The sequence below is a fragment of the Dermacentor variabilis genome, chromosome 9, assembly GCF_050947875.1.
Source record: "Dermacentor variabilis isolate Ectoservices chromosome 9, ASM5094787v1, whole genome shotgun sequence".
Lineage (NCBI taxonomy): Eukaryota > Metazoa > Arthropoda > Arachnida > Ixodida > Ixodidae > Dermacentor > Dermacentor variabilis.
In genome coordinates, this window is record NC_134576.1 from 23,088,341 (window position 1) to 23,114,569 (window position 26,229).

The 26,229-nt window shown below is 49.4% G+C and overlaps 1 protein-coding gene across 2 annotated transcripts in view; it reads right to left on the reverse strand.

Annotated features, from left to right (window-relative positions):
* Nucleotides 1–26,229, reverse strand: part of LOC142592547 (mitochondrial tRNA-specific 2-thiouridylase 1) — a 170,946-nt gene that overhangs the window by 49,793 nt on the left and 94,924 nt on the right. The window contains exons 6-7 of one of the 2 annotated variants that reach the window (XM_075704054.1): nt 19,945–20,045; nt 13,268–13,351 (exon numbers count right to left, since the gene is read on the reverse strand). In XM_075704054.1, the coding sequence (XP_075560169.1) occupies nt 13,268–13,351; nt 19,945–20,045 (185 nt within the window). The remainder of the gene's footprint in view (nt 1–13,267; nt 13,352–19,944; nt 20,046–26,229) is intronic. The other variant, XM_075704055.1, reaches the window with a different exon arrangement.

Sequence of the window (26,229 nt, forward strand, 5' to 3'; positions counted from 1 at the left end):
ACCGTCTGTTCCTGTTACTAAAATAGCCGATTGAATGAATGTTACGTGTGTATTGCATCTTGCGTTCGTGTGTTCCTTCCGCCCGCTGAAGCAAGCGTACCAGGCGTTAACGTACGCGTGACAACATTGGCGAGCCTGCCAGGATCCCTTTAACTTTGTCACGTGCCTCGGTGTGTCTTGAGCAGCGGAATGGACCTTGAACGTTTGATGACGGCAGGGAGTGCCGCGGGCATGTCGGCTGAGGCCATAATAGCACTGTATCACGAGGAACAGAAGCGATTAAGAGAAGAACGCGCAGAGGCGCGAGAGGCTGCGAAGGAAGATGAGGAGAGAGCCAAGGCCGCTGAGGAGAGAGCGAAAGATGCGGACGAGCGTGCATATAGGAACTTGATGTTGGAAAAAGAGCTTACGGAAAAGAAATTACAGCTGCGCATGAGTAACAGTGGAGAAGAGGCAGGAAATAGGAGCTCAGACGTGGTACCTCAGAGAATAGCGCCAGTGTGTCCCCAAAAGCTAATCGCCCCCTTTGACGAAAGGCGAGATGACTTAGATGCCTATATACAGCGTTTCGAGCGAATAGCAACTGGACAAGGCTGGCAGAGGAGTGACTGGGCGACGGGGTTGAGTATGTGTCTCGTGGGGGAAGCGTTGGCCGTGTACAGTCGGATGGCAGCGACTGACGCACTAGATTATGACAAGGTGAAGAAGGCTCTCTTACAACGCTTCAGACTAACGGCCGAAGGTTTCAGGGATAAATTCCGAAGCTCCAAGCCACACGATAACGAGACAGGCCAGCAATTCGCCGCTCGAATCTCCAACTACTTTGATCGTTGGTTGGAGATGGCTAACATAGAGAAGACATTCGAAGACTTGAGGGACAACATGATTGCAGAACAGTTCCTAGCATCATGTCATCAGGGCGTGGCAATATTCCTGAAAGAGCGCAACTTGAGGACGGTGGCGGAACTATCTGAACATGCCGACCGCTATTTAGAAGCCCAAGGCCAAAACAATTTGGGAAAGGAGAAGGAAGATAAAAAGACACCAGATGAGAGAGAACAGACTCGAAGCACAATCAAATGTTTTATGTGTGACAGGATAGGGCATCGGGCTGTGAATTGCCCCTTGGGTCGTACTCGCAGTTCGACGTTGAAGTGCGAGGGGTGCGGACGGCATGGACATACAATACGAACCTGCCGAGCTAAGTCAGAAAATAAGACTGCCTGCATTGTTGCGAGCGAAAATCCCATTGCTGTTGACAGTACGCGAATAGAACAGAAGGAGGCCAGCGACAAGGCAAGTGCTGTCACGACGGCTCCGAGGTCAGAAGACCCGGAAACCTCGATGCCAGTAGTAGTGGGAATGCTGCAGGGACGAAAAGTGTCGGTACTAAGAGATACTGGGTCCAACATTGTTCTGGTAAGGCAATCCATGGTGTCCGACAGAGATATCACTGGTACAGAAACACCAGTTCGATTGGCGGATGGTACAGTACGGCGAATGCCTATGGCTCGTGTGTTGCTTTTGACGCCTTATTATTGCGGTTGGATTGAAGCCCGATGCGTCAAAGAACCGCTGTACGACGTCATTCTTGGGAATGTGCCAGGAGCCAGAAGAGTGGATGATCCAGATCCCCTCTGGAGTTTTCCCAATATCCAGATTACACGTAGGATGGAGCATGAATCCACCGAAGCCGGGGGCAGAGATAACGAAAGAAGTTCGGATCCGTATATCGGAGAAGCTAGCGTATTGTCAGTAGAGAAAAGCACAAGGAACCAGGATAGAAAAGATGTCGGTATAAAGAATACTTCAGGCACCGGCATCGATATTACCGCGAGAGAAATGAAGAAAAGGCAAGAAGCAGACAGTACGCTTCGACATTATTTTGAAATTTTAGGGAAATGGATTCAGAATAAGAAGAGCCGGGTCGTACATAAGTTTGAGAAGGTTGGAGAATTACTGTATCGAATAGCCAGAACCCACGAGGGAAGAGAAACACGACAGCTAGTAGTGCCAGCGAGTTTACGAAGAGCAGTCCTCGAGTTAGCGCATGACACTATAATGGCTGGCCATCAAGGAGTAAGAAAGACGACCATCCGAGTATCAGAAGAATTCTTTTGGCCCTGCATGCAAAGTGACATTAAACGGTTTGTGCGATCCTGCGACATATGCCAGAGAACCACACCAAAAGGATTGGTATCAAAGGTACCTCTAGGGACTATGCCTATTATTGAGCAACCTTTCCAGAGGGTCGCAGTGGACATTGTAGGCCCTATTAACCCAGCATCGAATAAAGGAAACAAGTACATTCTCACGATGGTGGATGTTTCCACTAGATATCCTGACGCTGTCCCATTAAAAATGGTGGACACGGTAACAATTGCTGAGGCTTTGGTAGAAATGTTTACTAGGTATGGAGTCCCGAAGGAAATACTGACGGATAGAGGAACCTATTTCACATCAGAATTGATGACAGAGATTTGCAGACTGTTGTCTCTTCGACACCTTTTGACGACGCCATATCACCCCATGTGTAACGGGCTGGTAGAAAAGTTCAATGGCACGCTCAAGAGCATGTTACGCAAGGTGTGTCAAGAGAAACCCAAGGAATGGGATCGCTATTTACCTGCACTCTTGTTTGCGTATAGGGAAGTGCCGCAGGCTAGCACTGGATTCTCACCATTCGAGTTAATCTATGGCAGAGCGGTGAGGGGACCATTAATGGTTTTGCGGGAAATGTGGTCGAACACGAAATTGAAAGAAGAGCAAAAGTCCTCGTATGTCTATCTATTGGAATTGAGAGATAGGCTAGAAGAAACCTGTCGCATCGCCCGAGAGAGTCTTACCGAAGCACAGGCATCCTACAAGAAATATTATGATAAGAAAAGCAGGAAACGAGTTCTTCAGGTTGGGGACATGGCACTGGTGCTACTTCCGAATGACACCAACAAGCTCACCATGAGTTGGAAAGGACCATTCAATGTGAGCAAGAGAGTAAGCGACGTGGACTACGAGCTAGAAATCGGAGAAAGAAGAAAAGTATTTCACGTCAACATGCTGAAACGATACGAGTTGAGACAACCAGAAAATGTAGAGGAAGTTGCAGGAATGGTCATCACAGAATCAGACACCGAAACTCCATACGAAGCAGAAATCCCTACGTACAGCAGCAAGAAAACAATGGGTCGAGAGAAGGTGGTGATAAACCCTACTTTAAGTGAGGTGGAAAGAGAAGAAGTGCAGACCATGCTAAAAGAGTTTGATGAAATATTCTCGGATCTCCCGGGCAAGACGACAGTGCTCAAGTGCAGCATTCGATTAACAACTGACAAGCCAGTCAACGTAAAACAGTATCCTCTCCCATTAGCGGTGCAAGAGGACATAGATAACGAAATTGGGCAGATGTTAGAATTGGGAGTTATCGAGCGTTCTACCTCTGCGTACAATTCGCCTCTGGTGGTGGTAAAGAAGCCCGACGGGTCTAACAGAGTCTGTGTCGATTTTCGGCGCCTAAATAAGGTGTTGGTGGATGATTCAGAACCAATACCACGAGTGGATGCGGTTTTTGCGAAGGTTGCCAAGAAAAAGTTTTTTTCTAAGCTGGACCTAACTAAAGGGTATTGGCAGATACCCCTTGACGAGGAATCGAAAGAAAAAACAGCCTTCTCATGTGCGCGGGGGTTATTTCAATTCAAGTTTATGCCATTTGGACTCAAGACTGCTGCACAGACGTTTACTAAACTTATGCGAATAGTACTTCAGGGACTGCACAATGTGGAACACTATATAGATGACATCTTAGTAGCGACAGATACCTGGAAGGAACACTTGGAAACGTTGCAGGAAGTGTTCGATAGGCTTCGCGCGGCGGCGATCACAGTTAAGCCGAACAAATGTCAACTTGGGTTCCATGCAATTACATTCCTTGGTCACACGTTGGGCATGGGCCACGTCGCGACCCATACAGACACCTTAGAGAAGATCCAGAGTGCTCCTAGACCAGTGAATAAGAAACAGCTGAGATCCTTCTTAGGGCTTACAGGCTACTATAGAGAGTTTATCCCTCAGTACGCGGAGATAGTGAGTCCCCTTACCGATCTCACGAAAAAGAATGCTCCGAATATATTACCCTGGTCAGAAGGTCATCAACACGCATTTGAACGATTAAAGAAATGTATGGCGGAACATCCGGTTCTGAGGGCACCGGATCTCAAGAAAAAGTTCGTTCTGCGAACAGATGCATCGGAAAGGTGTGTAGGCGCTGTGCTGTTGCAGGAGGCTGATGGTGTATTGCACCCTGTCCTTTATGCAAGCCGAAAGTTGAATGACCGGGAAAGAAACTACGCTACAGTAGAAAAGGAATGTTACGCTTTAGTGTGGGCTGTCAAACGATTTCATATTTATCTATATGGGACTCAGTTCGTTGTGCAAACTGATCATCAGCCACTAGAATATCTAAACCGGGTAAAGCACAACAACGCCAAAGTCATGCGCTGGAGCCTAGTGTTACAAGAGTATGACTTCTCGGTGCAGTATATTAAAGGGCGAGACAACGTGGGTGCGGATTTTATGAGTAGAGTGATCTTTTAGGAAGCCAAAAGGTGCCGCTACCAAAGTAGAACAGTGCTGTGTGAATGGTGGCACCGTTGACATTGACGTAGTGTTAAGACTCAGCAGAAACTTGCGTGATGTGCGTGTGGGTGCAGTGAAGTGCGGTGGAGTGCAGTGAGGTGTGAAGGAAGAAACGGCGAAGAGAAGTTATGTGTGATGTAGTGCAGTGAAGTGAAGTGCAGTGACGTGTGAACGAAGTAGTGGCGAAGTGAAGTTATATGTGGTGTGGTGAAGTGGAAGTGCAGTGTCCGTGTACATCCAAGAGGTGACGAGCAGTGAGGGAAGTTTTCGCGGAGCGAAAACTTGGAAAACAGGGGGGCCATTGTCAGGAGTGACAATCATAAAGAAAGAAAGAAGACGAGGAAGAAGGAGTGGAGCGCGAGCGCGTGGAGCCGCCATCTTGGAGAAGGGGCGCGCGCAGGAAAGGACGGGGTGGCCGGGCGCAGCGTTCCAGGAGAAGACGGCCGGAGATCGCCTCTCTGGGTCCTGCCCCAAGTCCTAGGCGACACATCGACGCCCCGCCCGAGTACCAGGCTCGGCGAGCAGATGTCCGACGTCGGAACTACCGCTGGCCCGGACCTACCCGCCAGGACACGTCAGCGTTTGTGCCGCTGACCGTGGACGCGCGGAGGCTGGCTACAGCCAGTCACTGTCCCGTCCGGAGAACTACGCTGGGCCGGCGAGCACCGGGAGCGCCAGCCGGCACGAGCCGCGCTCTGCCGGAGCGCGACAGACCCGCAGCGACCGTGCCTTCGTCATGTCGGCCGGGGCATCGGGTACGCCGGACACTAACGACTGACGACGACCAGATCGCATCGACGGACCACAGACCGGGGGGACGCCGATACTCGCGTCGAACCAAACCGGTACTGTAAGCGCCACTACTACAGCGAATAGACGATCGCCGCACAGACGTTTGTAAACGCGGTAGTGTGAGCGGAAAGCTGAGCAAGGGTGGACGCATTCCGTGTGTGATAAGTGTTGAATCTGACCGTCTGTTCCTGTTACTAAAATAGCCGATTGAATGAATGTTACGTGTGTATTGCATCTTGCGTTCGTGTGTTCCTTCCGCCCGCTGAAGCAAGCGTACCAGGCGTTAACGTACGCGTGACAAGCTGCCTCCCCAGTTCCCCTTCAAGTGTGTAACCCCAACGAGTCCCATGCAACTATTTCCATTATCCAAACCGCAATGCGTCAACAACTAGCAAACACAGGATTACAGATGCTTGGCCCAGTCAACGAACCTGACTACCACCCGCCTGCCACACCTGAGTTATACAGATGTCCAACTATTCGTCCTCATTATCAGAATTCCACAGAACGATGCCTTTCTGATGACAGGCCCATTTGCTTCTGTTGTGGACGCGTTGGACACATTTCCCACCGTCGACACAGTGCTTGGAACTCGCAGCCTTGGCCGAGTTATTGAAACATCCGACATCCAGGTGGTAGTTCCTGAGTGCCGATACACAATGACAATGACAACGCTCCACCATCATGACCAGCACGATCAAACCGTTCCCCTTCGCCATCCCAACACCTGCCCTACTCACCTCTGTGTCGTCGCTCTCCTCCTCCCTCATACTCCCGCCGCTCTTCGGAAAACTGACGAGTGCAGCTCCGAGAGATGAGCCTGCCACGACGACGTGACCCGAAATTCCTCTGCTCACACTACCTGGACATCACAACCTCATCAACGTACACGTGGACAGTATACCTCTCATCGCACTCATTGTTACCGGCGCCCACATATCGGTCATGAACTCAAACCTCCGTGTTCGTCTGAAGAAAGTTGTTACCCCGGTTCCGATTGCTGTAGTCCGGTTAGCCGATGGTGCCACTGCAGCTGTTGCTGGGTTGTGTGGCGCCCGTGTCCCTGTTGCCGGACGCCACATTTCAGTTTTGTTTTACGTCTTGCATCAGTGCCCACATGACATCATCTTAAGATTTGACTTTCTCGGCACATCCGGCTCTTATTGACTGCTCTGCAGGCTTGGAGCTCGCCTTACCTCATGCCGTTGAGCCCTCTGATCTTGCAGTAAATCGGCTGTGTTCCGCCAATTAAATTCGTCTACCACATCTATCCGTGATGTACATTGACGTCTCTCCTGATCCCCCTGTCGATGACGGCGATTACATCATGTCGCCCAATGCTACCCTCCTCTGTTCACAGAATGTCATGTTCCCACACTCAGTCATCAGTATAAAGGGAAATGCCACAGGTCTCCCTATTGTGAATTTTGGACTATGCCCTCAAGTGATACCCCAGGGTATCTCTCTTACCACCCTAGCTCCAGCCTCCGACTATCATGTTTCGTCTTAACTGGGCCTGCTGAACCGCCTCCTGCTGCTATTGATTTAAACCGCACAATATTACATAACATAATGAAGATGATCGACACTGACCTTCTAGTCAAACACATACATGCACTTCAGGGCCTGCTCATGTAGTACCAGGACATTTTTGATTTCAATGACCTACCACTGGGCCAAACAAGAATTGTCGAGCATTGGATTCACGCCGGCGATGCTAAACCCATACACCGACGTCCCTATCATGTCTCCTCCACTGAGCGCCAAGTTATACAAAAGGAAGTTGACAAAATGCTTGCCTGTGATACCATCGAACCTTCTTCAGGCCTATGGGCATCTTCTGTCATGCTCGTTAGAAAGAAGGACAACAGCTGACACATCTGTTATAACTACCAGAATCTTAACCAAGTAACAAAAACAGGCATGTACCCTGTACCTCATACAGATGATGCCCTTGACTGTCTCGGTGGAAGACGAAGTGATTCTTTAATAGAACGCTTGTGCTTTTTCGCTTTGTTTCCCTGCATTTCTGGGAGCTGCCGCTCCCTCCTTGTGGCAATGGATGAAGAGATCTCCGAGGACTTTCCTGATGCACAGTCGTCAGGTCGGATAGCGTCCAGGAAACGTGGAAGTGCGTCAAGCGATACTGACGGCGAGGCCACTGAATTATGTTCAGACAGCTACGACTTGTCATACAACGTTTTCCAGGTCATGATGAGTACATCAGCGAAAAGAAGACTACTGCAGGCATCTTCGTCACCAAGTGCTTCTACCGTGAAGAGTGCACCACTGTGCTGGCCGCACACTATGCTCTTTATGCCCATGTACCCGGCGACCAATTTGCGGCTCCTCAACAGGCAAGTCCTCTCTTCGTTACCCAAGAGAATCGCACCAAATGAGATTAAAGACGTGCGAATAAACTCGCGAGAGAATGCCTTGGCAGTTGATGTCTTATATCGCAGCGCCCTACAAGACCTACGTAATATAACGGAGATCGGCAACGTAAAAGTGCGATCAATGATCCATACAGGCGGCGATGGTACTGTGGGCGTCATTTATGATGTTGACGTTGCCATCCCAAATGATGACTTGCCAATACTGATCAAGCCAATGACAGGAGGCACTTTCATTACGAGAATTTTCAGACTGGGAAACACACGCTGTATGAAGATTTCGTTTGAAGGAGACAGCCTTCCTTCCAACGTCAAAGTAGGACATGTCCGCCATCCAGTACGACAATTCGTATTGAAGCCCCTCTAGTGTTTCAAGTGTTGCAAGATTGGCCACGTAAAGGGTGTCTGCGTGAACAACATCGTGTGTCCGCGGTGCTCTGAGTCCCATTCAGAAGACGCCTGCAGCACAGATGTTCTGAAGCGCCCTAACTGCAGCGGTCCTCACAAGGCCTCATCAAAGGATTGTCCGTGGATGCGGAAGCAATTCGCGATCCTAAAACGAATGATGCGGGACAATTCAACGCATCAAGAGGCTGCTGCCGCTATTCACCGACGTCGGCATCGACACCGAAAACGTTCACGACATTTTGCAATTGCAGATAGGAACACGCCATCTCCCGTCAGAAGGATTGCCGAGTCAACGCACAGTGCCACCAAAACAGATACAAGGAAAGCAAACAAAGCAGAGAGGCTCGCCCGTCCGGAAGAATGGCCTGAGCTAACGTGGGCACAAATCCCTGCTAAGTTGCCTCAAAACGCACCAACATCGACTGCTTCGGCAACTGTTGAAACGACGCTAGCTGATGATCTCCAGGTCATCAACATTCTGCGGTCACTCATGAATGCCATTCGCGTTATACTTACGAACATGAAATCTTTGTCTGCACAAAGCGCACTACAGGTGCTGGACACTTTGAGTCCAGTTCTTGCAGCTCTTGGTTGAAATCATGGCTCTCCAGAAGCCGTCTGTTGTGTCGGCAGCGGCAGGCAAGTGGGGGCCCCCGGCCAGCGAACGCGTGGCGAGCGCCGGCGCAGTGAAGGAGACTCGGAGCTAACTGCTCCTGATGAAACCGGAACGAAGACTGAGCCGGCTAGCGGCCGTTTATTACTAAATAGGACTTCATGAGCCAGATGACACCTCCTGATTGGTTCCAGCTCGTCACATGACAGAAGGGGGGTGCGCCATCTAGCTAAACTACTACAAAACATAAATGCATGATAACACAGAGATCTGGCAGGGGGCGACACTATACTACACCGTCATTTCGTGACTAAGTCCGGAACGCATCAATATTTCAGTGGAACGCCAGAGGACTTAAGTCGCATGTCGGACTTTCAACAGTTTGTGTTCACGCATAAGTTCCCAATCATTGTCATCTGCGAGTCCCTATCAGATAACGTGAGACTGTCTGGGTATGAGTGTTTCATGTCCGTCACCCACAGAGACTGCAGCAAGATCATCGTATTCATACGACGTGATCTTACGTATGTCCATCATCCAGTGCCACCTAACAAGAAAACAAGTACGTATGTCTCACAGTGAAGGCAAGCTCACTTTCACAGTAGCTGGAGCCTACATTTCGCCCTCAAGTCAGCTGGACTGCGAGCAGTTACGGCGAATCACGACAGTGACTCCGCAGCCTTTGGTGATGACTGGAGATTTTAATGCCCACCACCATCTCTGGGGAAGTTCTAAGATAAACTTGAGAGGCAGAAGATTAGTGTCATTTGCCTCCGAACAAGAACTACGCTTGTTAAATGATGGAAGCCCCACCTTTTTGCGTGGAACTGCCTACTGTAGCTGCCTGGACCTCACCTTTGTTTCACGCTCCTTCACTGGAAATGTCAGGTGGTTTTCGGATATTGAAACGCGGGGAAGTAACCACCTACCCACTTAGGATTGAAGGGCTGATGGACTCCAAGTTAGCCGGCATCACACAATGCATCGACTGGCCAATGTTCAATTGTCGAACACAACTGCAGTGATGACTTGTCGTCTAGCCTAGAGGACATCGTAAAGGATGCCCTAGAGGCTGCCACACATTTGATTCCGAGAATATATACACGCACCGAATACAACATTGAGATGGAGAAGCTTCATGCAATTCGTCGCCATGCAGAGCGAAGATACAGGCGCACGAAGTCTGTACGTGACTTGAGGTTGGCCAGAAGAACTCAAAAGAAAATTCAGCATCACACAAACCAACTTGCATTGCAAAGATGGAAGTCATTCTGCGAGTCTTTGGATCAACGAAAACCTTTGTCTCACATATGGAGAACTGTTCGTGGTCTCCGTGGAACCTATCAGCAGCGCCACCCTTTTAAGTCTTTGGCACTTCACCAACAATGCAGCGAGATTGACGTCGCAGAAGCTTCCTGCAGGAGGATCGCTGGCGAAACTAGTTCCACTGTAACATCGACGCTCCACCACTCACCGATTTCACGTGACCCCCGCATGGACAGTCCTTTCTCCATGGATGAACTCGAAGCTGCACTGGCCTTGTGCAAGCGTTCATGTTCACCAGGACCCAACGGTATAACCTACCGTGCCCTATGTAATCTTGGTGAAGAGGCTAGGAAAGTGCTCCTGCTCTTGTTCAACAACTCCTGGCAGACAGGTACGGTTCCCCAGGAATGGAAGACCAGTCGCCTAATTCCACTGCTCAAGCCTGGCAAGTCGCCTGTAGACATTGCATCACACCGACCAATTGCGCTTGCCAGTTGCGTCGAAAAACTAATGGAGAAGATGGTTCTAGCACGGCTAGAATGGTACCTCGAACATTACCAGGTATATTCAGATCAGTGGTCAGTTTCAGGCGTGGCCATTCTTCCATTGACAATGTTATCAACTTGGTGACTTACGCCGAGCACCAGAAGTCCTGCAAAAGACTATCTGCTGCCCTGTTTCTGGATTTTAAAGGAGCGTGCGATAATGTAACGAACGAAGCGATTTTCAACGCGTTAGATGCAGTAGGACTTAGCAGCAAGGTCTATTTCTGGAGAAGTAACTATCAACATAAGAGGTCCTTTTTCGTACTTACCGAGGATGGCCCGACCTCTCAGCATTACAGTAACCGCGGGGTGCCTCAGGGTGGAGTACTGAGCCCAACGCTCTTCAGTCTAACACTCAGTGGGCTCGCCGACATCCTGTCATGCACCATTACGCTCTCCATCTATGCCGACGACATTTGCATTTGGATGTCGGCTGTTACGCGACTGCAGCTTCACACGCAGTTACAGAAGGCAGCTTTAACATCATCCTACCTTCGAGAACAAGGACTTCATATATCATATGAAAAGTGTGCAGTGGTGGCGTTTACCAGGAAATCAATGTCTCCATATGTGATATCCGTCGACGGACAATTCATCTCGTACAGCACGAGTCACAGATTTTTGGGGTGGTCATCGACAGAAATCTTTCCTGTACCTCGCATGTGAATTACGTGCGAAAACGCCTGACACGAATTTGCCATATGTCTAAGTTCCTAGCAGGAAAGACCTGGGGAGTGCCAATACAATCTATGCTGCAACTGTACGGGGTCCTCTTTATTGGATTCCTGCGGTACAGCCTACCGGTCTTGTCCAACACCTGCAGAACTAACCTGGATATAATCCAAAGCATACAAGGCCAAGCCTTCACAATATGCCTTGGCCTACCGCGGAGTGCGTCAACGACTGAAGTTATTGCAGTCGCTCAAGATTCCACTTTTAGAATGCACGTTAGCATTGAAACAATGCGTGTGCACATAAGACACTTCGCCCGTACCCCTACCCACCACCTTGCAAGTCTCCCAGTAGACAGGCCCCACACGACATTGAGTGCAATGTCTTCGTGCACCGTGCTTCTCTCAGGTCAGGTTACACACCTGCGGCAAGACCTTTCATTCCTCCATGGTGTGTGCGGCATACTCAAGTAAATCTTATAATCCCAGGACTTCAGAAGAAGTCGGACTTGCCGTCATCAGCACTAAAGCAACTAACTTTACTTCTTTTGTACGAGAAATACAGTGACTGCACACACATATATACTGATGGATCAACTACATCAACCAGTTCCAGTGGTGCTGTAGTTATACCAACAATGAGAATAAGCCAGCGGTTCACAACTTCCCATGTAACTACGTCTACAGCGGAAGAGCTCGCGGCTCTCCGCGACGCGCTTCATGTGATAAGTGCTGAAAGTGCTAAGAAATGGGCAGTCTTCTGCGATTCAAGCCCGGCCTTGCAATGTGTGCAGTCGTTTCTCCGACATGGAACTCACGAACAGCTCACATGCGAAATCGTGCAACTTGTCCATCATTTAGGAGAAGGCCATGATATATCTTTTCAGTGGACACCAGGTCATTGCGGTATCATAGGAAATTATGAGGCAGCTAAGGCAGCTCGGATGCCAAACCAAGAAGAGCGCTGTGTCCCCATTCCTCTCTCAAGGACCGACGTCATGAGACAACTTAGCAATCTAGCTCGCAAGATCTCCTTAGCAGAGTGAAATACTGCACACGCAAAGCACACAAGGCTGCACAGACTAACCCCGTCACTTCAACTCAGACCTCCGGCTGGTCTGCACTGACGCAAAGCGTCTCTTCTATGTCTGTTGTGGCTTGGAGTTGCCTTCACAAATGCCTACTCAGCACTAATTAGAATGACTGATAGTCCTACATATGATGTTTGTGGATGCGAGGAGAACATTGACCACTTATTGTGCCATTGTCCTCAATTTCAAACAAAAAGACAATCTTTGTCCAATGCATTCAGGAAATTCGATGATTGTCCTCTGAGTGAACAGACATTACTAGAGCACCGTCCCCACCGATCATCGGCTCAGAAGGCAGTGAAGGCACTTTTGTGCTTTCTCACAACATCTGGTTTGCGAGTACTGTCTGTACACGTATCTACACCTTCTCCCTCCCTTCTCTCTCTTCCCCTTCTCTCTTCCCCTTCTCCCTTCCCCTAGCGTAGGGTAGCCAACCATACCCTTGACTGGTTAACATCCCTGCCTTCCTATATTCCTGTTTCTCTCTCTCTCCCCTTGAATGTCTCAGTGGTTCCAAGTATTTTTCTTTGATAGACCTTCGTTCTGGGTATTGGCAGCTTGGAGTTGATGACATGGATCGTGCAAAGACGGCATTTATTACACCTGATGGGCTCTATCAGTTTAAGGTGATGCCATCCAGGCTACTCGATGCTCCCGCCACATTCGAATGAATGATGGACGCCTTCCTTCATGGCTTAAAGTGGCCAACCTGCTTGTGCTACCTCGATGATGTCATTGCCTTTTTGCTGAGTTTTGACACATACCTCGAGTGTCTCTCGACAGTTCTTTCAGTGTTTCGCAAGGCGAGACTACAGCTCAATTCAACGAAAGGTCACTTCTACCGCCGGCAACTTACTGTGCTCGGACACCTCATTGACTCTTCCGGTGTTCGTCCCAATCTGGAGAAAGTTCGTGCAGTCAAGGACTTTCCTGTGCCCACCTGCACAACCAACATTCGAAGCTTTGTAGGCCTCCGCTCCTACTTCCGTAGATTGATACGAAATTTTGCTGACATGGCACGCCCTCTAATGGACCTGCTAAGAAAAACACGACTTTTGTCTGGGGTCCCAACCAAGCTAGTGCATTCACTGAGCTGACGAACCGACTCACGTCGCCGATTCTCCGCCACTTTGACGTGTCCGCCCCAACAGAGGTTCGCACCGACGCCAGTGGCCACGGTATTGGTGCTGTTTTGGCACAATGACAGCATGGTTGCGACCACGTCATTGCATATACTAGCCATCTTCTGTCACCAGCCGAACGCAATTACTCGATCACCAAATGTGGGTGCCTCGCCCTTGTTTGCGCAGTAGGTAGATTTTGCCCCTACTTCTATGGACGGCCTTTCGTGGTCATCACCAATCACCACGCCCTATGCTGGCTTTCGTCTTTATAACATCCAGCCGGACAGCTCGGTCGGTGGGCTCTATGGTTCCAAGAGTACTGTCACACAGTGGTGTATAAGACAGGCCTACTCGATGAGGACGCTGACTGCTTGTCACATCATCCAGTAGACCGACTAGACCAGCCTGAGACCGACGGGTCAACTTGCGTACTTGCGCTTACCGCATTTGGCGACATTGCCAATGAGCAACGATGCGACCCTTACCTCAAGGACATCATTGTCAGCCTGATAGACCTGCCAACTACACTCTCTTCACATATGTTTGTGCAGCAAGATGGCATATTGTACTGTCACAACATGCACCTTGATTGCCCTGAACTGCTGCTGGTTGTTTCCAAGCGTATGCAGGAGACTGTGCTCACACAGTTGCATGATGTCTCAACCACTGGTCATCTGGGAGTCTCAAAGACATGACCGTGTTCGACGTCATTTCTTCTGGCCCAGTATTTACCATTCTGTTTGCCATTATGTCGCCTCCTGTAAATCTTGTCAGCACCGCAAAAAACCAGCAGCCCTACCAGCTGGCTATCTTCAGCCAATTGATATACCATCTTTGCCATTCTTTCGAATTGGTTTCAATCTCCTTGGCTTTTCTCCTCTAGTGCTTAGTGGAACAAGTGGATAGCAATTGCTACGGACCACACCACCCGTTACGCGATCACGTGGGCTCTCCCTACCAGTTGTGCAACTGACGTCACTGACTTCCTTCTCGATGCAGTGATCCTTCACCATGGCGCTCCCTGACAACTCCTTACCGACCGGTGCCACTACTTTCTCTCACAGGTGGTCCAGGACATCTTGCACACATGTGCTACAAAGCAGAAGTTTACAACGGCGTATCACCCTCAGACCAACGGCCTCAGAGAGCGGCTCAATAGAACTGACCACCATGACTGGGATGCCGCTCTGCCATTCGTAACATTTGCCTACAATATGTCCCGCTATGATTCTGCTGGTTTCTCTCCATTTTTTCTCTTGTACGGACGAGACCCTATACTACAGTTTAACACGATCCTCCTAGCCGTTCTCGATACACGAGAATATGCCCGAGATGCCATATCTAGAGTGACCGAGGCAGGTGAGAGTGCACGCCTGCGTCTGACCACTTCCCAAGGAAAGCAATGACTCATATATGACGCTCGTCACCGCGATGCCTACTTTAACCCTGGTGACACTGTGCTTCTTTGGAAACTAGCACAGCAAGTTTGTCTTTGTGAGAAGCTGCCTTCATCACCCTACTCAGGCCCATTCTGTGTCTTGCGTCAAGTGACAGACGTGAGCTACACGTTACAACCTCTCGATACCTCCACACCGCGATCCTCCTCTGATATCATTTACATCAGCTCCACTGAAGCGATATCACTCAAAACTACCAAACACCGGGACAGTGCCTTCGCCACTGAGGGTCATGCTAAGAGGCACCGCAGGAGCAAAGGATGATGAGAGGACTGACGAAGACGACGATCGCCGATAGTCGTGCGCACGGGCTCTATCTTATATGCCTGCTTTCTGCCCGTTGTATATATCATCTAAATATATTGTCAAGCGTCTTTTCTCCCCGTAACAGTACGATTACTGAGATTTATTATTATTCCTTTAGAACACCTACAGTTACATAAGGCATAGAAAGCAAGTAGGCCAATACACTTGGCTCAACAAGTAATGCTACCATGTTTCTGCAAAATAAACTATAGCCTAAGCAAGACAGCAGATCAGAAGATTTCATTTGGTTTCATTCGGGAAAGCATATAGAACACCTACAGTTGCCGCAACAGTCAGCGCAATAAGACAGTACAGTTGCCAAAACAAGTAACTATATCGTACAGTTAGTGTAGAAAGAAAATAGGCCACTGCAGTTGCTGCAGCAAGTATACTATACAGGTGGCCATACCATACAGAAGTAATCGGTGATGTGCACCTGCACACGCTTGTCATGCAGCAACTCAATAAACATTGCTCGAAGCTTGAAAACCAGTTTCAACCCAGCATCTCCATTCTGCTGGCAAGAGAACTGGCACATGGCTATGTCCAGCGCCGATGGTACTTCAGTTACACTAGGTGGAGAGGGGAAGGCATCTGATCGCTCGCCTCAGGATCCTAGTAGCTGCTGAGGGCAGAAGGCTCCTCAGATGTAGCCTGTTGAGGGCACGCAGCCTGAATGATCTTTGCATCAGTTATATGCCACGTCTCTATACCAGTGTCCACCTGCACATTATTCTCAAAAGACACGCCGTCCGGGAGAATGCTGCTGGCGCTTTCACACATGCAGTTATTGCCAGACAAAATCTGCGCTGCCTCTTCTTCCACATCACCACTAGCCGCAGGTTCAACAAAACCACATTTTCGAAAACAATTGGCAATGGACTCCGGCTTAGTGGAGTTTCACACAGTGGCAAGAATGCATGCTGCACCGAGGAGATCGATGGCATGTGCTTTCTCGCTGTTAAGGCGTAACAGCATCTTTTCCACGATATGTCTGTGGTACAAAGTTTTTAAATTTTGGATGCTGCCCATGTCCATAGGCTGAAGCAGAGCTGTCGTGTTCTTAGGCAGAAAATCCAAGCGAATCGCACGTTGGTCTTTGGCATTGCAGTACACCATGCAGTTGTGAACTAAAAGAATAATGTTCCGGCCTTTTCCAGCAAAGTTTCTGTCTAGCACACGGACCCAGTTTGAAAAAATATTCATTGTCACCCATGCCTTTTTGTTGGCAACATAGTCAACGAGAAGGGTTTTCACACCTTTGAATCAGCGAGGCTTAGCCGCTTTGCAGATTAAGAGCAATCGACAATATTCCGTGCCCATTGCGTTTGTGCACGCCATCACCAAATGCAATCGGCAATACTCCGTGCCCATTGCGTTTGTGCACACCATCACCGTTAGCCTTTCCTTGATTTTCTTCCTGCTGGCACAATCGTCATCTTGAAAAGTGACCGTTTTGTTGGGGAGAAGTTTGTAACAGAGTGCCGTCTTGGCCGTGTTGAAGACGTCATCGACCAAGTAGGAGGCAAGGCGATCTCCACAGAGCCATTCTCTACATATGGCTGCATCAACATCTGCCTTCTTGTCGCAAACAGTCTTGAAAGTGAACCTGTGGAATTCCTTGAATCGTGACTGCTGCCAATCCAATGCTGAGAATTCTTCAACAGCCATCTTGGTTGCAAACTGCCTCGCCTTGGCTGCAATTATCCGCCCACTGAGTGGGAGATTCTGCCTACAAACCTGTTTTATCCACATGACAAGAGCATCTCCAAGTTGGGGATGTGCTGACATCCACAGCCTCTTCCTGGATGGTTGAATTTGCTGCTTTTCATATGCAGCGATGATGGACTCCCTTTCTTAGTATACGTTCACAGCGTGCTCTTCGTGATGTCATATTTCTTGGAGATTTCTGTCTTGGAAAGGGCACCTTTTTCAACTTCATGCAGAATCTTCACCTTCGATTGAGGTCCTTTGGTGGGCGATACGTGCCCGGCTCGCCATGATGCTTGCGAATGTGCACCCTCCGAAGCCTAGCCAATGCATTGTATCTCACGGCACCGAGAATGACACCACTGAGCGACCGGGTCAACTGCTTCTCATGGGACAACTGCTTCCCAATGCGCCATAGCCATAGCATTCAACGGCAACACATGACCAGATTAGAAGAAAGGAGGAGCGTTCACTGCCCTTTTCTTTGCACGGCTGAGATGGGGAGGCACATACACGTGTGTTCTGGCACGACGCAGAAACGGCACCTTTGCCATTTGAAAGAAGGTGGACATTTCTCCACATTTTCTTTTTGTTTTTTTTTTTCCGGGCACAGCGTTGAGAGGTGTCTTCTAAGGTTTTCCTCTCTGGTGGGGTCAGAGCAATGCTGGTCGGAGGCACTGCTGTGTGGCTTGGTGTGCTGCTCAGAGCACTGTCGGAGCGCAGTATGTTCAAATTACCAGGCGTTTTTGCCCATTAGAATACACATAACCTTGATGGGACTACAGCATAAATTCTGATTAACCGACGGTCTAAATGAGGCATGTTTGGATTAACGAGATTCAACTGTACATATATATGCAGTGCAACTGACAGTAGGCTGCCATTGGGCACCATAAGTTGCACTTCGCTGCAGAAGAGGCAAGACATGCGTAAAATGAGCTCCTGAACAACACTTTGCAATGTGGTGAGCTCAGTTTAGATCCTGGATCCGTTGCATCAAAGAGGTGTGACATAATGCTAATGCATTTCTCTCGAATTTAGTGTTAAATCACCACTGAATTCTTTTTTCTCAACATCATTGCCAGACATAAGCAGTCATATTCGTGCAGCCAGAAAGACAGTGTACTTAGCAAACTCATTGATTCTCTACAGGGTGTCCACAATTTCTCCCCAAAGAATCCTCCTGTTATATCCCTTCCAAAAATTTCTCATTTTAGCATCTTAAACAAGTAGATGATGCATAACATGAGTGATGAGCAGCTCATTGAAGGGAGTGCAAGACATTGCAAATTGGCACTGGATGTCGTCTGCTAGATCACCTGCTCAAGTCAGTGAGTTCCTCGTGCCACACGCCCTTCAACCCTGGCCCTGTCATGCGATGTTTGCGTCACTGCTCATGAGCCATTGGTTGCTGTATCGCAGCTTTTTAATTTTTCTAGATGTTTTGATCATGATCACAGTGGTGTGCACGGCTCCAAAAACAGGTTTTAGGCAAGAAGGCTTACTCACACAACAGCGGATGTGCACCTTTAAAGGCCAAAGTTGCTTGAATGTGAAACAGGCTTATACAGTCGAACACGGCTATATCGAACTCACAAAAAAACACCAATCAGTTCGATACAGAGCATAATTCGATATAAGCCTGCTAAATAATTGGATGTCATAAAAGCACATACCATTTATAAAATCACTTTATTGATGGAATTAGCTTAGTTTCACATGAAATAGTCCTGCCTTTTCGTCTGCTTAGGCAATTTCACTGCCAGTGACGCACGCACTTCTCCACTTTAGTCTAAGGAGTCTGAGCAGCTGAGGCTGCAACCTTCCGCATTCGCGCAAAAGCACCGGACTAGTGCGAGCGCACCAATCACTTTGGAGGACGTGCGCAAAGTAACGTCGTTGCTTTCCTCATTGTGCCCGATTTCTCTGGTGCTCGGTACGATGTCGGCAATGTAGTCTTCGTTTTCGGGGCTCTCCTGTGGTCGCGACACCATCATTTGCAATCACGAACTTGTCCACCGTTGATTCGTCAACAGCTTCCGGAAATTCTGACAGCTCGCTCCAAACTTCGGCAACACCAGTAACGGCTTCGCTGCATTCATCAGAATTTATAGTCATCACCGAGCACACGGTAGCCGGCACGGCTGAAGCAATTTCGGATGAACCACTCGTACACACCCGTGTGTACGCGTCGGGCGCCAAGGGCACTGGGTCACGAGTTTGGCCACTTTAGCTCTAATCTCCCCTTATTCTTCATGATTGTGCTGAGAGTGCTCCTCAGAATCTTGCATGCTGTGGGGACATCCGACATGTCACCGCGTTCGACCCGATTTATGATTTCGAGCTTCACTACAAAAGGCGAATTCTGCTGCTTCATCACGGCAACAGTGCGGGAGAAGGCCCACAAGATGCACTCACAATGAACCAGAAAAGCAGCCTCGCACTTTCGCCATCTTGCACGACGAGGGTACAAGAGCCTCTGATTGGCTGTCTGAGCAAGCGCTGCGGGTGGGCCAGGATCATTTCTTGCAGGGGGGTGCTGATGGCTCGCTCAACGTAGCACAGTCACGGTAGGGAGAGCGGTTGGATAGAGCCGCGCCGCCTAGTTTCCCTGCCACCACGAGGGAAAGCCAACTTCTGCGGGCATTTTTCCACAGCTTGACGTTCAATATATCGGGAGTCGCTGCTATTTTTGTTCGATGTAAGTGGAATTTTTGCTACATATACTCATTGTAACTATAACTTGTCCAGAAATTGTTTGATATATAGAATAATTCGATGTAAATGGGTTCGATATAGTCGGGTTCGATTGTAGTACTGGCTTCTATTTTCATGATAGCACTTCTGTTGAAACTCTGCTTATAAAAAAATTTTCTGGTTTTTACAGCTTTAAGATAACAGCACTTTGCTGTAGTTGAACGAACAAATTTGCTTACCACGCTGATGCACTGGGTGTGAGGACAGAGTCGTGCCACATAGTAGGCCGAGCGGTAACCACCTATGTGGCAGCGCTGACCAATCGTCCAAGAGTGGACTCCTGCAAGTAACATGCATTAACGGAGTTAGTGAAGCCAGTTCTTATGATCAAAAGCTCAAGGAGCCATGGCATGGTCATTCAACAATTCTCAGTTTATCATGGTAACTGAGAGCAGAAAAACCACTGTGGTTACACACACACAATAAACAAGCAAGTAACAGCTAGGCTCTCAAAGCACATTTTGACCCGAAATATTAATTTGAAGTCACTGCCACCAGGATTACTCCCCCCCCCCCCCCCCAACAGCAACCCTGGCTGGCTTGTGTAACTTCAAGAATTGCAGGGCTACCGCCATGTCGTCTGTTCCAATACATTTCAAAACCATGCGCACGCTGTGCTAAGACTCTTCTTATGCCGCACTTTTTAGCATCCAACAGTGCAGCAAGAGCATCACTGTTGCATTTTGCTCACAATATTTTTCACACAAGCAAAAAATATAGCTCGAATGAGAGAATGCCGGCAAATATTTCTCATACTGACTGCCAAGACGAACACATGAAAACGAAACTGCACATGTACAGTGCATATTGACCACACAGAATGCAAGTCATGTCATCACTTCTTAACGTTGCCAGACTGCTGTATGGAGCAAATGCAATATTAAATAAATTCAAATACACATCTTTTAGCACACTGCTGTGCCCGTACGACCAGCCCGGATTCCGAATCTACAAGATGCAGAATCTATCCTGCGAACGCCCTTTGGACAAACCCGGGGCTGCGCCAAAAGGCACAGCGCCCTTACTCTCCCTTGACAAGTCATGATGCTGAGCCGCCAGGCAGCGGCGTCCTGAGGAGAAGCATCGGCGAGCGACATGTCCAAACGTGCAACAAAGTGCTAGACAGCCCGGCGCCGTATTTCCTTCCCCCTGGAGGTTACCGCGCGCGGCAAATTTGAAACGGGTGGCCAGCACTGTCGCTGGTTGGACCTCTCGGACGACCGTCGAGTGCTGGCTTTGTATTGGGCCGTTTGAGTGACAATCGTTTCTCGGGGCTTTATAAGCCTCGCTGCCGCCGCCGGGAGAACCGGATCCACCGAACCACCGTGAGCTGAGTGCCGCTCTCGAGTGGAGTGAGATGTGTCACGCGTTGGTGTCTCGCCGGACGTCGCCGTGCGGAAACAGTCACGTTTGCTGTGAGCTCTCGGCCCTCATGCCGATCTGATCTTGTCCTGTATAATGACTTATATATAGTGTATAAAGTCCCTTTCGTTATTCTCACCAACGCCTGACTTGGAGTCTTCGCTACCAACGCTCTGTCACGAAACAGGTGACGAGTGCTACGGAACCACCGCAAAGTCGTAACAGTGGATGGCAGCTACGGGATTGACCGGCATCGGCTACCTCGGCGCAGTGAGTTTCTGAAGTTTACCTCAAACACCAGACCTTCTCTGACACAGGTTACAGTAGCTTAGAGAAGGATTTGGTGTTGCATTGTGTTAACCTTGTGTGTTTCAAGCCTAGTGAGAGTGTTTTGAAAACCAGGGGTTGCTGAGGGGGTAAACAGGGAAGTGTGTGAAATACTTGCGGATGTCTTAGTAGCATTATAGTAGCGTAGAGCAGGTATATTCAAAAAGGGTAAACAGCAGGAGGACAGTGTGAAGGAGAAGTACAAGGTCAAAAAACTTCTCCAAATTTGTGAGGAGTTGGGCATTGAGTTGGCCCCAACCAAAAGAAAGAATGCGATCCTTGAGGCCATGAGGACTGGGGACGTAACGGCGGATGAAGCCGAAGAGGCCTGGGCGGATATCAATGGACGGCGGGAGCGGCAGGCAGAAAAGGAACATCGCGAGGAGGAAAAGAGGGAGAAGGAACGTTGCGAGGAGGAAAGGAAAGAGAAGGAGCGTCAGTGAGCACGAGCTTAAAATGAAAGAGTTGGAGACCCGAAATAGCTCGCCGGCACCTAGTCTCACTTCTAACAGTCCAAGAATACGCGATCAACTTCCACCCTTTGTCATCGGAGAGGATATGGCCAAATACCTCGTGAAATTTGAGCACGCGTGCGAACGGAATAGCATTGAGCGATCCCTCTGGGCACATAATCTGTTAGCCTTGCTTCCTGGGGAGGCATCGGACGTAATAACTTGCTTATGGAAAGAGGCGTTTGACAGCTACAGTGGTGTGAAGGAAGCGCTACTGCGGAAGTACAAATTGTCGCCCGAAGCTTTCCGGCAGAGGTTCCGGTATGCAAAAAAGGGCAGGGAGTCGAATGTTGACTTCGCGTTTCGTCTAAAAGCCGACCTGTTGGAATGGCTGAAGGGCGAAGAGGTTTACGACGACCGCGACAAAATCGTCGAATGCATCGCGTTGGAGCAGTTCTACCGTGGCATTGATGAAGAGGTCAGGCTCTGGCTGCAAGATAGGCTAAAGGAGGTTAAGCTAAACAAGGCAGCAGAGTTAGTGGAAGAGTATTACACCCGCCGCAGCTTGCACAGCAAGGCAGTGCGCGTAGAAAAAGCAGATAGGAAAGATGGGTTTTCTAGTAAGCCCGACGAACAGAAGCAAATCACGCGTCGTGAGTTTCTGAAAGACGAGTCTCTTACCAAAGAAACTGTAAGGGAAGGACAGAATGCATCTCAGAATGCTAACGATGGTGCCAAGCAGCGAAATGATATGACGCGTTCTTTTGACAAACGGAAGCCGTTAACTTGCGACAATTGCAAAAAGCAAGGGCACATCGCTGTGAACTGCCCAGAGAAAATTGCGTTTGCAACAATACAGGAAACTAACAAAAACATACGACTATTGGAGCCATATGTGCAGGAAATTAAGGTAAACGGCAAGAAGTGCCGAGCACTTCGGGACTCTGCAGCAACTATGGATGTTGTCCACCCGTCTTTCGTCTCCTCGAGTGATTTTATGGGAGAGTGCGCTTGGATACGGCAAGTGGCCGAGGAGGAGAGTGTCTGTTTACCGATCGCAACGGTTATCATTGAAGGAGAGTTTGGGAAACTTAGCACAGAAGCCGCTGTGTCTGCCGCCCTCCCGGAGCACTTTCCCTACCTCTTCTCAAATAGCTCGGAGCAGCTGCTGAAGGATCAGGGCAAATCATTCTTTGCCGACGTGGCGTATATGGCCCTCACGCGATCCAAAGTGCGCCAGCTGTCGAGGGAACTTGACTTTGAGTCAGTGAGCGAACAGCAGTGCGGCACACGGACTGATCAAGGTAACTCTAGTGGCGAGCAGGCACGGGAGAGGCAGAGTTCGGAGGCTGGCCTGGTCGAGCGTGTCCTGGAAGTGACTGGGAGTGACGCGTGCAGTGCTAGCCGCGATATGGACACGACGCCGCAGTTAGGCGACGCAGGCTCCACACTCGCTCCGGTTTCCGCCAGCTGGCAGGAGCTGGCTGCAGTTGAGAGGGAAACTCTGATTCGCGAGCAACAGGAAGACTGTTCAATAGCCGATCTGATGAAGAGCATCAAACTGGGAGTGGAAAAAAAGAGGGTTTCATTTTACGAGGAATCTGGCTTATTGCACCGCCGCTACACGGATAAGCAGGGTCGCAAATATGAGCAGCTTCTGATTCCTCGAAAATATTGCCGACAGTTTCTGGAACTCGAGCACGAAAATGCGTGGGCAGGGCATCTTGGCTTAAAAAAGCCAAGGCTAGAATGGCTCAGGAGTTTTATTGGCCGTATTGTTGGAAGGATGTCGAACAATTCGTGCGCTCTTGCGACACCTGCCAGAGAATCAGCAAATCCACTGACAAGTGGAAGGCACCCATGAAGTTGATGCCAGTCATATCCGAACCTTTTCGGCGACTAGTAATCGATATTGTAGGCCCTCTGCAGAATCAACGAACGGTTGTAGGTATGTTCTGACCGCCCTGTGTGTCGCGACCAAGTTCCCCGAGGCAGTACCTCTTAAGGAGCTAAATTCCTCCCAGGTCATGGACGCTCTGCTCTCAATGGTCGCACGCGTCGGGTTCCCTTCCGAGATTCAGTGCGACAATGGCAGGGTCTTCACCAGCTGCCTAACTTCTACTCTTTTGGAAAGATGCGGCATTAAAGTAGTGCCCAGTTCCATCCATCACCCGCAATCTAACCTAGTAGAGCGGATGCACTCAATGCTGAAGCGAATATTGAGAGCCCTGTGCTTTGAGCGTCACTGTGACGGGAGGCGTGCATTCCCGCTGCTATGTTCGCCTTGAGATTGGCTCCCCACGAGAGCACTGGCTTTAGCCCCGCAGAGCTTGTATATGGCCGAAGCCTAACAACTCCGCTGCGCATGCTGCGAGAGTCTTGGGAAGGCAGTGACGACGACCTAAATGTAGTCTCGTACGTCCTCGACCTGCTCCAGAGGCTCGGGAAAACCAAAGATATTGTAGAGAGCCACATGAAGGTGGCGAAGACCTTGTCAAAGGAATACTACGATAAGTCAGCAAAAAAAAAAAAAAAACGCACCTTCGAAGAAGGTAGCCAAGTGAAGTTGCTGCGACCGTCGAAAAAAAAACAAGCTCGAGGTTCATTGGGAGGTGCCCGCAAAGGTTGTAACTAAGCTTTCTGATACCAACTACGAAGTTAAATTAGGGAGACGGCCCAACAAAATTTACCACAGCAACTTGATGAAACCCTACATTCAGCGTCACGCAATTATAAGCATGACAACAAATGCTGACGATGAGGAAGGGGCCGAAATCCTGACGGCGGCTGATATGAAGGTACAGTGGAACCCCGTTCATATGTTTTTCACCGGACCGGGGAAAAAAAACGTGACAGCCTGGAAAACGCAACAGTGAGGAAAGCTCTGAAAATGAATGAAAGAGGTGCAGCTTCAACTATAGACAATTTATTTCCACAGAGTGCGCTTAGGAGTTAAAAAATTCCAGAATGGTGCCTTGCCGTTTCTTTCGCTCGCTAGAAACCACCACACGTTTCTCAATAGCCTGGAAGGCCGCATTGCTGTCAGCGTCGCTGTGAGGTGCGACGTACCTGCAGAGGAGGTCCAGAGCCGCGACGGCTTCTCCAAAGCTAGGATTTGGCAACGCCCCGGCATCATGCGGCTCGTGCTTCTCGTCGTCACTGCGCCACGGCAATGGCAACGGACGAAGGAACATCCGCGGGAAATTTTGCCCTATTTGGCGTAGTCATGCTAACGTGCTAACAATTGTTTAGTATTGCTGCGGAGTGCACGCGTCCGAGCAGTCCGGTTGCGCGCGGCGCGGCATGGTTTCGCGAGAAACGTAAACAAGAGAGGACAGCTCGCCCGATAGGCGGAGCAACGCCAACTTCCGGCTTCACTTTAGCTTCACAAAGAGTGACGTGTGGGCCTCTCCGCCTCTCCCAAGTTCCCTTCCTCCGTGAGTCGACCCGTCCGAAAACCACGCGGTGACCATAATCACAGTGATGATAGTGAGAGCATTTTTCACGAATGGCCACTTAGTGGCGGCCTCTCGAACTGGTGTGCGGCTTCTTGTAGCCAGTTCTATAGCCAAGCCCGGCCAAGCCTGGCCAAAACTCGTCAAAAGCCAAAATGGCGGTTGGAGCGCATTGCCTACTTTAGCCCAGGCGGGTTCGGGGTGCTAAGTTGTGACGTATCATGCGGGAACGTTTTCAAAGCTACTACGTAACAGCAGGGTTCCTTATACATAGGATCATATGGAAGCTATGCCGGGACCGGATGAAAACGACGTAGCGGCCGGGAAAACGCAGCAGTGAGGAACGTAACAGCGGGGTTCTACTGTATGTGGTTTAGAGCTAATGCTGGAACAGCTGACGCAGGAAGCGCGTTTAAGTGCCGCCCAAAAGGAGGATTTAAAGAGAATCGTTTCAGAGTTTAGGGAGGTTTTTTCGAACCATCCCGGAAGAACAATGGTCCTAGAGCACGACATCGAGTTAGCCTCTGAGCAACTGATCCGCAGTAAACCGTACCGTTGTTTGCCCGTGCAGAAAAAAAATCATGGCTGAGGAGATTCAGCGCATGCGTGACTTGGGGGTTATAGTACCAAGTGAGAGCGACTACACATCGCCCTTGATACTAGTCCAGGCTCCAGGAAAAGATCTGAGGCCATGTGTCAATTATCGGCGTCTGAACGCGATAACCAGAGATCAGAAATATCCGATACCGAACCTGGAAGAAAGGGTAGAGAGGGTGTCAAAGTCAAATTATATATCTACCCTGGACCTCGTGCGAGGCTATTGGCAAGTACCCCTTACGGCACGGGCTAGCCGCTATGCCGCCTTCGT